General features: G+C 42.8%; 1 protein-coding gene across 9 annotated transcripts in view; it reads right to left on the reverse strand.

Annotated features, from left to right (window-relative positions):
• The window catches only part of ZBTB46 (zinc finger and BTB domain containing 46), a 52,425-nt gene that overhangs the window by 19,510 nt on the left and 17,150 nt on the right, over positions 1–15,765 (reverse strand). For all 9 annotated transcript variants that reach the window (XM_030288403.4, XM_072916886.1, XM_072916887.1 and 6 more), the window contains one exon: positions 973–1,254. In XM_030288403.4, coding sequence (XP_030144263.3) covers positions 973–1,254 — 282 coding nt within the window. The remainder of the gene's footprint in view (positions 1–972; positions 1,255–15,765) is intronic.

Below are 15,765 nucleotides of genomic sequence, written 5' to 3' on the forward strand. Positions count from 1 at the left end.
CTTGGAGCACCCTGGTCTACTGGAAAGTGTCCCTGCCCATGGCAAGGGGCTGGAAAAAGATGATCTTCAAAGTCCCTTCCAGCCCAAAGCATTCTGAGATTCTGTGATTCATTCTCTAATTCTATGGCCATTAAAGTTATCTACCTTTTCCCACTGAGGAAGCTAAAAGAAAATAGAATAACAGATATCCTAAATTAACTTTTCATTCTATTTACATAGTCAGTTTTCTCACCATAGATAAAGATAAACCTTTTCTTCTGGAAATGAACATGTAGTACTCAGAAAACTGTTGCTTTCTCTACTATATTCCACAAATGATGTATCTTCTCAGAGTATTATTAAAATACAGCATTAATAATTTCTTTCTTTATGCACTAGAGAAACAGGCTGCAATGAAGCAAACACAAAAATAGGCTGAACAATCAGCTGTCCACACCTAATGGTTTACATTAGCTGTCTCCAACAGATCACCAGTAGAAAAACATTAATTTCCAGGTGCAAGTATAAGAAAATCAATAGCTGCTCACTACTTACAAGTCTAAAATTAAACTGCAAGAAGTATAGATCATGCAATCTACAACACCCCAATTGTTACCACAGACACAGGAGCAACATTCAAGTTGTTCAACATCAATCAAGTCTGGATTCAAAACCCTTCCCATAATGACTCAAATACTTTGTATTTTGTTTGTAAGTACCATTGTGTGAGATGAGAGAAACAGAAATTTGACGGCAAGCACTACAGGCTGAATATTTTCTTCTATGACTTCAGCAGTTAACAACAAAGTTGGATCAGACTAAAGTTTCCATATTTTATGGAAAGTGGGATTAAGCAGGACTTAAACCTGGCTATAAACACACCAGCAGCAACAAACGAGGCGGTGACCTGTATTTTCTTCTCACTAAAGATTTCACTTAAAGCGTCACTCAAGAATTTAAAAAAACAGAAAAAACAGAAGAAGGCCAACTTACGGGAGAGCGAGTGCGTGCCTTTGGGGAGGTACTCGAAGAGCAGCGAGCTGTCCTCGCTCAGCATGTCGGCTTTCAGCGACAGCAAACTGTTCTTGCTCATCAGAGCCGCGCGCAGGTTGGCCACGGTGGCGGCCTGCAGCGCGTCCTCCTTGTCCGGAGTCAGGGGCTGGTGGATGTAGCTGGACTCCCCTCCCAGCAGCGCTTCCTCCACGTTGGTGTAGGGGTCCGGCCGCTCCACCCTGCTGTCCGAGCTGCTGGGCTCCGTCCCGGCCGCATCCGCGCCTGCAGCGGGGAGATGCTGTTAGAGACACGGGAGAACCACCGGCAGCGGGACCGGCCTCGCCGCGGATCCGCGAAACAGAACCAGCCATGCTCAGCGCTTGTCTTGGCTTTGCTTTTCACATGGGAGTGCTGCCCTCATCCCCCTTTCCTTCCCTCACCCCTGTTTTCCTGCCCTCACCTCCGTTTTCCTGCCCTCACCTCCGTTTCCCTGCCCTCACCCCCGTTTTCCTGCCCTCACCTCCGTTTTCCTGCCCTCACCCCCGTTTTCCTGCCCTCACCCCCGTTTTCCTGCACCCACCTCCCTTTTCCTGCCTCACCCCCATTTTGCTGCCCTCGCCCCCATTTTCCTGCCCTCGCCCCCATTTTCCTGCCCTCACCCCCATTTTCCTGCCCTCATCCCCGTTTTCCTGCCCTCACCCCCCTTTCCTTCCCTCACCCCCCGTTTTCCTGCCCTCACCCCCCGTTTTCCTGCTCTCACCCCATTTTCCTGCCCTCACCTCCCTTTTCCTGCCCTCATCCCATTTTCCTGCCCTCATCCCCATTTTCCTGCCTCATCCCCATTTTCCTGCCCTCATCCCCATTTTCCTGCCCTCATCCCCATTTTCCTGCCTCACCCCCATTTTCCTGCCCTCTTTCCTTCCCTCACCCCCATTTTCCTGCCTCACCCCCATTTTCCTGCCCTCTTCCTCCTTCATCCCCGTTTTCCTGCCCTCACCCGGTTTTCCTGCCCTCATCCCCATTTTCCTGCCCTCATCCCCATTTTCCTGCCCTCATCCCCATTTTCCTGCCCCACAGCTGGGGGTTCTGTTTTTCCAGCCCCTTCCCTCCTGCCCCACCAACTGGGCTTCATTTCAATGCCACATGCTATGAAGGCAGGGCAGAGGATGTGTATTTTACCCACAATCTGGATAAGATTATTTATTTATCTTAAACTAAGATTTCAGGATAGTTTACTAGTACTGAAATTACATTAAAAGGTTTAAGTTCTGTTTTCTCCCTAATTTTACACTCCAGTTAGCCCAAATTTTCACTCTTTGCTTCTTTCCCATGATGAAGGTTTTGAGAAACCCAGTAATAAACAGCCTTTAATAGTGGGATGCTGAGTATAAATCCCCTGGGGGTCACTTCTCTAAAAAATACACAGCAACCATTTGTTCCCAGCATGTATCACAGGGTGGTTTTACACAGAAATGTTACAGTTGAAAAAAAAAAAAAAAAAACAACCAAATCAGCCACTTCACAACATGTAACTACAAAGAAACTGTATTAAAAAAAATAACATATTAGTAACAAATATATCAATTACTGAACCCAAACAAAACAAAAAAGCTATGATAAAGTAAAGTCCTTCCTGTGAAAACACAGTTTGTCTTTGGATTTTTGGGGAGGTCTAATTGAAGAGCTTCCTTTGTTTGAACTTTGACTCTCTTATCAGCTTAAATAATTAATGTATTTTTATGTAAAGGAAAATGACTCCTCTCTATTCTTCACACGAAACAACAAAAATTACACACAAAAAGGGCTGTTAGCCCATTTTAAAACTGCATAAAACAAATTGCAATTACCTACTCCACAATCTGCAGCAGCAAACACAGCTGACACACTCAAAGCCCAGCTGAGCACCTGGCAAACGGAGCTGAAGCTTCCCAACAAACTCATGCCTTTGTGGCATTTCTCCTATCTCTGTAGAGGGGGGAAAATCCATATCCAAAGAGAAGGCACAGATAATGAGCTATCAGATGGAGAAAGAAGCTGTTTTGCAGATCCTGAATATTTTATTGCCTCCTAGTTTAAAAGAGATTTAAATCTTAATGCAAGAGGGAACTATTAGCGCTCAAACCAATGGTAGGACACTTACAAAATTAATACCTGCTGCTTTTATAAATTCACTTTGCACTCTTCAGGGCAAGGAATTCAGGTGCTGTCCACACACAGCACTATGATAAACTCACTCCTGTCCAGAAGCTCAGGAGAAGGGAGGAGGCAGAGTGGGACAAACCAGCCCTTGGTTTCCACAACTTCAAATCAGGGCAAGGCATTAATCTGCAGAGCCTTATTAAAAAATGCTAATGAGGACACTAGTACTGTGCCCACCTCCTGTAACCTGGAAAACAGCCGAAGGAAGATCATTATTTTTATCTCCATTTCACATGTGGTGGCTGCCAGAAAAAGATGTGGGAACTCACTCAAGGTGCCCAGCCCGTGGATACAGGAGCAGCCAGCAAATTTCCCAGTCCCAGCTCAGGGCATATCAGATTCCAAAACATGCTCAGATTGGTTTTACTAAGCTGCACTGTTCTGCTAGCACATCCTACTGCTAAAGTTGTTCCTTTAAAAAACAAACAGCCTCAAAGCAAACAATAAGGAAAAAGCAATCACAGGCAGAGTCCTCCCACACCGTGGAGATGCAGGGAATGCCCACGGCTGGGGGCTACAAACACAGTAGGAAGTTCATAAATGTGAACTACCAGAGATGCTCTCTGTTTAAAACAAACCATTTTTCCTCCTCCATCTGTGTTTTGCTTGTGTAATTTCATATTATCAGTTTTATTAAATTTTAGTCAAGCAGAAGAATTCAAATGCTTTGGATTTTTACGTATTTTGTCATCCCTCCGTCAGAGGCTCACAGGATATCCGCTTTTCTAGATGATAATGCAAGTTTTTAAAAAACAAGCCAGCATGCCTACATAAAGGAAAACTACAGGACAGTAAAAACCAGCAGCTGTTACAAAAGGTGGTGAAGGAAGCAAATGAAAGTTTAGCCCATTAAACTGGTAAGGTACCAGAGAGCTACATCACATCAAAACCACAATAATACCACTGTCCCACTGCCTACATGTGGAATCACAGCACATAACTCAGGCCAGTTTTGTGTTTGCCCACAAAACTGCATTCCCAAATAACCAGGCAGGCAGGGAATCACCTTGTGCTTTCTGCACTCCTTTTCAGAGCCTGTTACAGCTGCTGATTGACAGTTGCCAGAATTGGCTGCTGCCCGCTGCATATAAACACTAATTGCTAAAACACACACAGATTAATTGTAACCACAACAAGACATTAAACGTTCCTCAAAAGCCAAGATTAGAGACAGACAGTGAAATAGATGCTTCAGAGCTTCCAGTATTTATAGCTGATGTAATCTAATCAAACACACATTATGGCAAAATAAATATCCACTTAGTCACATAAGTACTAAAATACTCTCAGCACACCAAAACCCAAAAAATGCACCAAGTTCCTCTCCACAGAGCCTCCAAAGCCACTTCTCTTTTCTCTAGAATGCAGCTCCTTTTAACAAGATTTAGCCAAAGAATTATATGAATCGAAAGCATCCGTCACTTCCCAGTAATCCAAACTGTTTACTACAGCGCTTCAGCCCCGTGTAAACCAGGCTTTAGTCAATGAGCTTCTATTCTGCAATTATTCACTGCCACGGGCCCCAGAGCTCCATCCCAGCCCTCCAGAGCTCGTTTTTCACCCTGCTGGGACAGCCCCTGCGACTGCAGGGCTCCACACGCAGGAAATCCCGAGCTAAACACGGGATTAATGCTGCTCGGAAAACTGAGCTCATTAGTCTCTTTAGCAAATCATTATTTTGCAGTTATTCTATTACACCAGCCTACTTTCCAAAACACAGAAGCTTTAGAAAAGCTTTCTTAAATTTGTTGACTTGGGTGAATATTTTATTGTTAGCTTTTACTGTCAAATAAAACTCAGAGCCTATTTTTTGACAATTTTGGCAACAGTACTTCCATACAATTCTGAAAACAACAGTAAAGTTGTTACCTACACATGAAGCATCACGTAACAGGGATAAAAGGACTGCAAGCACCTTCTCACAGACATCACCCATCCCAGCTGAGCTCAAAACACACTTCCCAGCCACACAGACCAGGCAAGCTTTAACAGATCCATGAAGAGGAATAAACCTCACACCAGGACAACAAGAGCAGTAAAATATTCCCAACACACCCAGGGTTGCTACTGTGTGAGCTCTGGAAGTCCTATAAACTGAGCTCCTGTCACAAACCCAGGAATGGGAAAAGTAAGTTGCACTAGTCACAAAAAATCAAGCACTACAGACATCTGGCAGCCCCCTGGAAAGGGTTATGGCACAAATCAAAGTAATGCAATGTACTAAAAGTATCCAAATGTTGATGTGATAATTTATTTTCAAAGATCTAGGAAGAAGCTGACAGTAAAAAGCATTAAACAAAGCCCAACAATTGAACAAAACACACATGCCATCCCAGCAACAGCAAGGAAAGGCTGCATTTTAAAGATTCCATTTACTACCTTAATGAATTACTTTAATACGCAAACTAATTTTTCGCTTGTATTTCTTCCCCCTGCTTTTGTCATTTTTTCTCATTACAGCTTAAACTCAGCTGTTACCAAAGTACCTCCTCAGCGTCTGCTTCTCTCACACCACTTATTTCTTGTTTGTACTGTGTTTTAACCTTCTCAGTAAACCCCCAGTGGGGTTTCCCAGACTCCCAATGCTATTATTCTCTTTCATAGTTGTTTTTTTTTTTTAATTATTTTTTCCCCTTTTCATCTTTTATTTCTGCTCTCTCACGTAGACAGCTGAACATCTAGAAATCAGTAGCTGGAGAACTAAACCCATGAGAAAGAAGAAAGGCATGAATAAAAGCCATACAAGGTTGCATCTGCTGCTGGAAAACTCAAAGCAGAAACAAGCTTTATCTACAAGAACTAAAGGCAACGTTTTGCAAGGTTGCTCTCTCTCAGTGTTGCTCTTTTCATTGCAGTCTCGAGGTAAGAGGGGATCAGAAATCTGTCATCTTCTCCACACTCCCCGTTCAGCATGGCAGGAGCACAAAGCAAGATGTTCCTGCCCCGGTGGCCCCGGTCTCTGGGGTTGTGTGACAGAGGTGACCCCCAGCCACAGGCACAGGAGTCCTTCAAAGGAGGGCAACAGTACCTCACCTACCATTTGCAGGGCTTTAAAGCAGCTCCTGTGTGTTTCTCCACCTGCCTGGCAAAATTCAGGAATCTCTGAGGAGCCCTCCCAAGCAGCACTGGAATGCAGGACTGTTTCATGAGCCATCCCTCCAGCCCACCTTTCTCAGCTGGTGGTCTCACCCCTCAGCACCTGGAGTACACTCTCTGCAAGTCCCACAGCCTCCAGAGACAATGGCAAGTCAAGCCACATGCCACAAAAAGCTCCTGAGCCTTTCCCGTAGCTCACCCCACCTGCAGGACCCAATTTGGCAGAACAAGGGTGGAAAGGTGAACTGAAGGGAAGACACCTCCGGGTACAGGAGTCCTGCTGTCAGCAAGGCAGTAACACAGGAAAGTCCAGCTGGACCTAATCTGAAGCGGTGTCACCATCAGAGGAGAGAGAAGTCATCCTGACCTAGGGCAGCATTACTGCTCTGTCACCTGGGGTCATCCTTAAGAACTGGAGAATAAATCAGGCTGAGAGTGACCTCAGAGCTACTTTTAGAGTAAGAGTCCAGTGGCTTGTACAGCCCAGTTGTGAAATCAGCAGGGAAGACAGAGTACAACTTCCCAAGGTCCTTCCTTCACCTTTTGACCACTTTGTGAAGAATCTCCTCCTTTCACCCTGTGAAAATCTCCCTTCCTGTAACTCACATCCATTACCTCTCATCCTTTCTCAACCCACATCTGAGAAGGGTCTGGCCCTGGATTATCCACCTACTCCCCTTCTCTTCTCCAAGATTTTAACCAAGCTGTCTCAGCCTCTCCTCACACTCATCATCTTGATGGCCTCAGCTGCACTTACTCAAGCTTGTCAAAGTCTTTCTTGGCCTGGAGATGCCCAGACTGGATCCTGTACTCCAAATGCTGTTCCTAAGGCAGGCAGCCAGCCTTCCATGGCTGCGAGGGCACACAGGCTCCTCTTCAGCTCCTTACTCACCAGAAGACATTTTCTGCAAAGCTGCTGTCTCTCTCCTTGGCTGCCAACCCAAACTGCTGCACGGGGTTATCCTGTGCCACGAGGAGGACTTCACACTTGTCTTGGTGGAATTCCTGCTGTGCCTGGCACCGCTGCCTTCCAGCCAGTCATCCCTCCCAGCCTGGTGCCATCCCACATCCCACCACACAAGTTGTTAATGAACAAAGTCAACAGCATCAGGCTTGGAAGCAGCCTGGGATGGATGTGGGTACTGCACCTCCTGGGGCAGATGTTTTGGATCTCCTGCACACAGCTGGATAACTTTTAGTGTGATGGAAAACATAATTCTTTTTCTGTTTACATCATGACAAGGAAAAAGGGAAGAGGTCCCAGCATCAGCAGCTTCTCCCATGCCAAATTCCTGCACCCTCCCCTGTTACTCCCTCAGTGGCACCAAGACCACATGTATAGTTGTGATTGAACTTGAGACAGGAACTAATATGTTAAAAATAAATTGATTCATTAAAAAAAAGTTATATTTAAATGCAGATCAGTTCCCCTATCTGGTTCTCTGCATGGTCACACAGAGATTTTCACCGGAACAACTGCAGGAGAGCGTGGGGGTGCAATGAAATACCAAAGCAAAGTGGGAGCCACTTAAACTCAGCTTTTGTTTCAGGCACACTGACAAAATGTGACCCAAAAAAACTTAGGTGAAATAAAAGACTTAATTTTCTGAGGTTCTTCAATCTATCTGGGTCAAGTATCTGCCTGACAGTTGATTTTATCTAGAATTCCAGGGATGATGTTTCTTGTGTAAGTTTAGGAAGGTTTGGCTTGATCTCCTTCTGTACAAAAGGCAATTAATTTTTAAACTCTCAGGGAAAAAAAAAAGAAAAAGAAAAAATAGCTTTCATTTCATAATGTGGTTTTTGATTGGGAATTGAAAAAAAAAAAAAAAAACAGCACACAGGCTGGCAGAAAAATGACAATCTTTTACCAGCTGCTAAAAATATCCTTGAAGTTTGTATTTCAGTTCCCTCCTCCTTTCTAACAGAAATCTTCCAAAAGTGTTTCACAACTCACTATTTGTTAAGCAAACCTCAGCATTCTCACCCACTGCAATATTTACATGGGGAAGTGATGCCATGAGCTATATTGGGTTTGATTTGCACTATTTTACAACCATAACAGCAGACATGTGGATACAATAAATGTGCACAGCATTCAGAATCAGCTCCAATTTCCTCGAGCAGGAAACAATCAAGCAAACATAGATATTTAACCACAACACATATGATCATTAAAAACTGCCTTTATGTTGAAGGCTGCAAGATATCTTAAGTGAATCCTTATGGAATAAAAACCTTGGTCTCCTTCAGGCTGTGCTTTCCCAACCCTCTTCTCTGAGGTTTGAGCCCTACTACAGCTTCTCCACCACAACTCAAAGCAGGGTGACCTGGGACTGTCAGGATTTGAGTTCTGAAAAACACTGCTGCAGGAAAAGTGCCAATTTCCAATGCTGCTCCTGCTCCTGCAGGGCTCAGGAGGAGCCCATGCCAGCTGAGGCTTCAATATAATTCTCCAGCCTGCAGCCATAGGATGTTCACTCTCTGTGTTTTACCAACAGAAACATTCTCCTCACCAGCTCTAGAACACTCCTGCTAAAACAAACCAGGCTTGTTCTACACAAATATGACCTGGTTTTATGTTGCTATTCCTGCAGCATGTTCCAAGCACAAGTGTACCCCTCATCTTTGTCTTCCTCAAAACAGTTATCAGTGTACAAATAACTGGAAAATTCCCTCCACTCCTCCAGGCACCCAGAAAAAAATAATCAGTTTTTATCTCTTTCCCGTAATATTTGTTTTTCTACCATTGAATCAAGTTCTGCAGACACTTTCCTGTGGTCAGCAAAAGGAGCTCCTGGACCAAACCCTGCTGCTTGTTGCTGCTCCCTCACCTCCTGTCAGTGACCTCAACTCAACTTGGGCTACAGAGCAAACCTGGCCAACTGCTGATCTTCCTAAAAAAAGGTAAAACAGAGAGAAATGGTTAAACTGGGTGAGTTAATTGTTTTAGAAACTCTTCTAAAGTGGGATAATACAGTATCCTTGCAGGAGCAGGAATGACTGGGAAGGGCAGACATACCTTAAGCCACTCTTGTTTCTCCAAAATATGCAGAGAATTGTAGAGTAATTTGAGACTATCACTTTAACAGAACTGCAAGCTTAACCTTTTTTTCCAATCTCTTAATTCAGGCAATGAAAGGAGTGACACTATTCCCTGCTGCTCCTCAGGACAGAGGAAGACACAAACATGAAGGGACAGAAATAAAACATTCAAGTACCACATTAAATATGAATATTAGCACTCGTGATATGACAGAATGCTGAGTTTTAAACTCTGAAATTCCTAAGAACAAATATTTACCTTTTGAAACAAGTGCCTTGGGAAAAAAAAAAAAAGAGAGAATAAAAAATTAATCAGAGGCCAATAGAGAAAAGCTTGGGTTTGATTCCCAGGCATTGCATGTTAAGAGTAAATTCCTACTACATTTTAATGCAAAAGCAGTACTGCAAATAAGGAAATTAGAGGCTTGAACAGGGCTGATTGCAAAGTAGGAATAGAATCTATGTTAAAATGCTAAAAGCTTATTGATTTCTCACTCGTAATTTCAAAGTAAAGAACAAAAAAGGGGTAAAATGTTTTTGAAAAGTTGAGATCTCCTTAAGGAAGAGCACGAGGAACAAATGAAACAGTGAGAAGGGTACTTGAGAGAGGGAAAATGCCTCTGATCTTTGGAGTTAAAGCAGATTAACAGAATCAGAACTGCTACCACGGGGAGGAGGAAGAGGAGGAGGGCTTGGGAGCCTGGGGAAAATGGAATGCAGGGTGGGGAAAGGAAACAGACACTGAGCATTGAGCTAAAGCTGGTTTAGGGTGGAACCATTTTAAAGCCAGGGTGTAGCCAGGGAGTAAGTGTGTCTGGGTTTAAAGCAATGATTTTAGTTTCCAAACTTGAAAATAACCTGACCTAACCTTTCAACAAAAGAAACTCCAAAGTTACTCCGGCAAAGATTTTATTCTAATAACTCCATTAGCCTGAAGCCGTGGTGATAGAGATAACCTGAATTATTCACTGAGCACCCTCTGCAAAATTCTCAATGTGGACACAGATCAGTGGTGTTTGGGATTGAGGGTTTTGTTTTTTTTTTTTTTTTTTTTTCCTTTGGTTTTGCATTTTGAGCAACTCTCAGACACCTCCACACAGCTTCAGGCACACCAAGAGTTCCAGAGAGGGTCCAGAAACCTGGGCAGCTCCTAAGCCCGAGGAATGCAGGCTAAGCCGATTTTGGGCTAAGAAAGAATTCAGGGGGTGGCATAAGAGCACAGAGCTGTAACCCCTCCTTGCCTGGCTGCATCACTGCCCAGCAGGGTATCAAAACATCTCCCCAGCAAAACCCCCTCAACTGCAGCAAAGATTTTAACACCTTGCACCATAACTGCAACGTCATGGCTGTAAAAGAAGGTGGAAAAATGCAGTAATGACTTAATTTTCCAAGTGGCAGGCAATTTGTAGTTTACTATTACCTACCCTCAAAAATACTCCAACACCTTTCCAATAAACTGTTTTAATCCAAAACATCTATCCTGCTTAAAAAGTGATCCTTCCAAAATTAGGCATAAAATAGGTCTAAATAACAAACTAAAATTAGGAAATTATTAAAATTTGAGCCTGTGTTGATTTTTAGGACATCAGACATTGATCTGACAATTGAAATTTTATCCAGCCCAGTTTTCAGTCATAGCTGTAGCAAACCATTAAAACACCTGAAGTTTTCCCATTGCAACCAGGACTCAGGCCATGACAGGGGTACTGGAGACTCCCTCTCTTCAAAGCAAAATCCATTTAAAGGGAAAGTAACTGACTGTATTCTGTCCCAGTGACTTTTCTGGCTGGATTATTTCAACACTGCCTGCTTCCAAAACTTCTCTTAGCGCCTCCTTCAATACATTCACTTTTGTCTTGTAGAACAGAGCAAAAACCTTTACCTGAATCCTGAGTACCAACACCACACTCATCTTTTTCCCCCTTTTGTCATTTTGCAAAAGATGGATTCCTCTAGTTGGGCCAATATGCTTGCCAAATACCACAACGGGAACAGGAATTTTCACGGAATTATTTAATAATGACTTGAAAATATAAATCAAGGGAAGATCTGAAGATTCGCATTGACAAAGGGACAGAGATACAAAAAGCCCAGTAGCTTGCTGAGAAAACCCAACTTTGTTTCAAGAATAAAACCATCCTGTACAAAGGCAATCCACACATTCACCTGCCTGTACTCAAGTCCAGAGACCTCACCTGCAGAAACTTCATTGAGTTCATCTGGAAGGAGTCCTTCCTTGCCTGCCTCTGAAGCCTTTTGCAACGTAAGCTCCCTGTGTGATCCAACTGTTCAGCATCTGTGCTCCCCAACAGCTCCTGTAATCAGAACTTGTTCTCTGGAAACCAAGACAGAAGAAGGGATGGGGAATGTTGACGACACCAGCTGTCTCCAGGCTTCCCGGGGAGCAGAGCTCCTGCAGCAGCCACACGTGTGGCATTGCAAAACCAGCGACTCCAACGGCTCCTCACCAGCAGGGAGGAAACTTGTGCATAATTAAAGATTTTGATGGGGAAAACGTTAAAGGAACTGTGAGCTCTGCAAAGTCAGAAGGACAGAGTGAAGTCCTGCCTGTCCTTCCCATGGAGGTCACAAGTCTGGGCTTACTCAAGTCCTGAAGCTCTTCTAAACAGAACACAGCAATTCCAATACATATATTAAGAGAAATAAAAGAGTTCCCAAACTGTAGCGCCTTTAGAAAGGGCTGCTCTGTTTTTAAAATAATTAGCTTCATTTCACAGTCAATTGGCACACAAAAATTCACTTGCAGCTTTTGGGTGCAAACACTCAGAAGATGTGTGGGAGTACTTCCTTGGAAATAAATTCCTGAATCATAACAACCATGCTTGAACTAACACATTAATAAAGGCGTCAATAAATTCTTCAGAAGACACCCTTCAAGTGACAGTTTTCCATTACGTGAAGAGGCAAAACCATCAACACTTTGCTGGCTTAACAGTGAAGATATCCATTTTCCAAACACCACCTGATCCTGTAGTCCACACACTCAGGATGTGTAATCCTGAAAAACTTTTATCCAGCAAGGTTAAAGGAACAGGAACCTAAGGCAGATAAAGATGTTCAAGGCACAAGACTACTTCTGAATTTTGTAAGCACCTTTGAGACAAAAACTAGCAAAGACTAAAAACCATGTTTCTTTAGAAAACCTATAAATTTCAAGAAAAAGGGATAAAATAAAAGGCAGACCTGTTCTTTTGGCAAGTCCATGGAGGAAATTCTTCTTGGCTCAATTATGAATAAAGTTATTATTTATAAAAGCCCATCCTTCAGTTTACTTTGGCAAACTGCTGCTTCAAGTTAATGTGTCTTGATGAGGAAAACATATATATTAATGTTTCCTACAAGGAATGACAGATTGACATCCTGAACAACCCAAACAGGATGAGAAAGACAAAATGTAATGTGTTTGATGCTAAACAGACAGTCCAAATTAATAAATAGAGACTAGCATGAAAAGATGGTGCTCATCAAGCTTTGTGCTTGACTGACACCACTCTGAGAAACTGAGAGCTGAATCACAGTCCCAATCCAGCACCTCAGTTTTCCATTTACTTTCTTCTGCAAATCCTATTTGATCATTCTTTCTTGGATGAAAAAGACAATCTTCATGGTAGACATTAACAATCTCTTGCTATTTCCATTATGTTAGATTACCATTAGTATGATAACCTCAGACACTCCTTTTTATTTTAATCTCCAATGTTGTCAGATTCCAAAACTCTCAACAGCACCACACCAGCATATGGGAAATCAACGGATTCACAAAGAATTTTCTTACCCTTGCCACTTAAATAAAATCTATGTCTTTTTTTGAGATGTCATTGATTTGTATTTAAACAGTCTACTTAAATATTTGGGACACTTTAACACACCTGCCTGTACTGATAAGAATGTTTTTCCACTGAAAGCAGCATCATTGCTGAGTGTGAATGAGCTGAGTTGTTTGAAAAGCAAAGTTTCAGTGACAGCAATGTGCTTCTTTGTAATATAACAGGAATTAAATAATCCTATATATAATAGAGGAGTAGGAAGCGTATTTTTCATCGTCAAAATCCTGCCCAATAATCACTGAATTTAAAGGGTGATGCAATGCTTACTTGCAAGAGTCCCAAAGCGCTGCTGAAACGCAGTGCTGTTGGCAACCAAGACCAAAAGAGTACCTTACACAATTTCAGGAGGAAGACTGAGCTTTGAAGAAGCTTTTCCATTTCCAGAATGCAATGTCTGTGTTAGCCCAGCAGTAGAGAGGCATTTGTAAACCACCCCAGTGAACCCAGCAAGAGCTTTCAGCCTTAGTAAGCAGCATCTTAAAATAACTGATAGGATCAGAAAAGTGAACAAGCCTTGACGAACAGAGAGTTCTAGGTAACTTTCTTTCCTCTCAGTTACTTCTGAAAGAACATTCAACACCCATTTCCTCAGTGAGTGAGCAGCTTTCCATCTTAGCTTTATACACTGCTGATAGGGACATTTCTAAACAAATGAGGTAAAAGAGAGCCCTAGACTATGAAGTCTGTTTTAAAAAATGAAACCTGACATGACTAAATCAAAGACAACTTCAATCTGAAATTTAAACACAACCCGAATACTTGTTACAAGCGTCTGCACTGTGTCATTACCCATTTGCACACAAGAAAATCAATTATTCTTCATACTTAGGAGTCAAGTATGCAACACCCCTACAACACTGATGAATTCTAACAGGAAAGGGAGGAACCTGGGGTACCAAAATCCAGCCTAAGCACTACCCTGTAGCTTAGGATATGAAGTTCGCAGGAAAAAATTTCTCCCATTTGTTGGATATGGGAAATACCAGAAGACCCTACTGCTTGCAGGGCCACAGACAGGGGTATTTTTGGGGTAGCAGGGTTGCTTTTACTTCACAGTGAAAGAGCAGCAGCCTCACCTGAGTGCCCATTTGATCTCCCCCAAACCACAGGCTTACCACACGAGAGGTTGCCTGTGGACAAGACGTCCAAGGTTAACCGAAACTGAACATGTATGAATCTCAAATACTTTGAAATCATACTGAAAAAATCCCCAAAGACACCACAACATGACCTACAACACAGGCAGAGCTTGCAGACACCATCCCTGCTGCTAAGCTCACATGTACTCATTCCACAGTTTCAGGCCCCACAATGCAGAGGAACCTCCCTGTCCAGCAGGGCAGAAAGGAGAATTTCACCTGCATTCACCTCTCCAGATGGCCAATATGGGGAGCCCAGGAGCAGCTCAGTCCCCACACCCCCCTCCTGTTCCTCATGGACACACTGCTCTCTGCCAGTTGCCACTGCCAGCACAGGCAGCCCCCAAATCTGCTCATTTTGGACAGCAGCAAGTCTTGCCATTCATTTTTTCCTTTTCTTTTACCAGCACTATTTGGATATTGATACTCTTCCCAACCACCACCATCCAGTTGCCCTTTTCCCACCAATGAAACCACCTCCTTTATTGGAAACTGCATTTAAGGCAAGATTTGGAACAAATAATTTGTTGTGTCTGCTGACATGCTGTCTCAGCACTGCACTGAGTCAAGCCCCCGAGCCATCTTTCTCTTATCTGCGAAACAGCCACTGCAATTTAATTCCCTAACAATTAGGAATTAAATAATCTAAGTTTCATTCAGCTTCCAGTAATACAATCTCTTCTGTTGTGCACTATTTTCCATAAAAACACTCAGTCTACATCCAGGTTTCCAAGAGGATCAGAGCTGCAGCTCTGTTTCTGCAGCCACTCCAACATGTCTGGTTCACTCCAGGTGCCTCCAAACCCACATCCCTCAGACAGCACAAGTGATTGAGCTGTTTTTATGGGATGCCATGGAAAATGAAAAATAGTTGCATGAGAACAGAGACCAGGTAATCCATGCTGAGTCTTCACTCAAAACAAGGATAAAATACACGTATTGCAAAAATTGAAATTCTTCATAAATCACTGTTGCCTTAAATTATCTTGCATTTTTCTTCTAACTGACATTGTTTAGATTTTATCATCAGCTAATTAGAATAATTACATGCAATTATCCTGCTGCAGCAGATAACCATAAAACATAATAAATCTCAAGACATTTGGAGAGTTACTGCTCAATGAAAACCACATTTAAACTCCAGTAGGTGAGCAACTTCAACCTCCTTCTTCAGCCCATAAAGACTTTAAAGACTTTCAGTACTCTTTGTATTGTTTTTTTCATCCAAATTTGGCAACATAAAAGTCTATAATCTCACACACCCTTCTCCTGGCTGACTTGGATTCTGGTATGCAATGAAACACAGGCTAACTCACAGCACAGACTAAGTTCTTGAAGTCAGCTTGAGAGAGTTTACTAACACACTCTCATAAGTCCTTGGAAAAAACACCAAACTCCTAGTCCAGAAGCATTCCTGAATCTATTTATTGCCACTGGTTAATGAATCAAATGGGACAGTTATCTTG

Source organism: Taeniopygia guttata, chromosome 20 (genome assembly GCF_048771995.1).
Source record: "Taeniopygia guttata chromosome 20, bTaeGut7.mat, whole genome shotgun sequence".
In the NCBI taxonomy this organism is placed as follows: Eukaryota; Metazoa; Chordata; class Aves; order Passeriformes; family Estrildidae; genus Taeniopygia; species Taeniopygia guttata.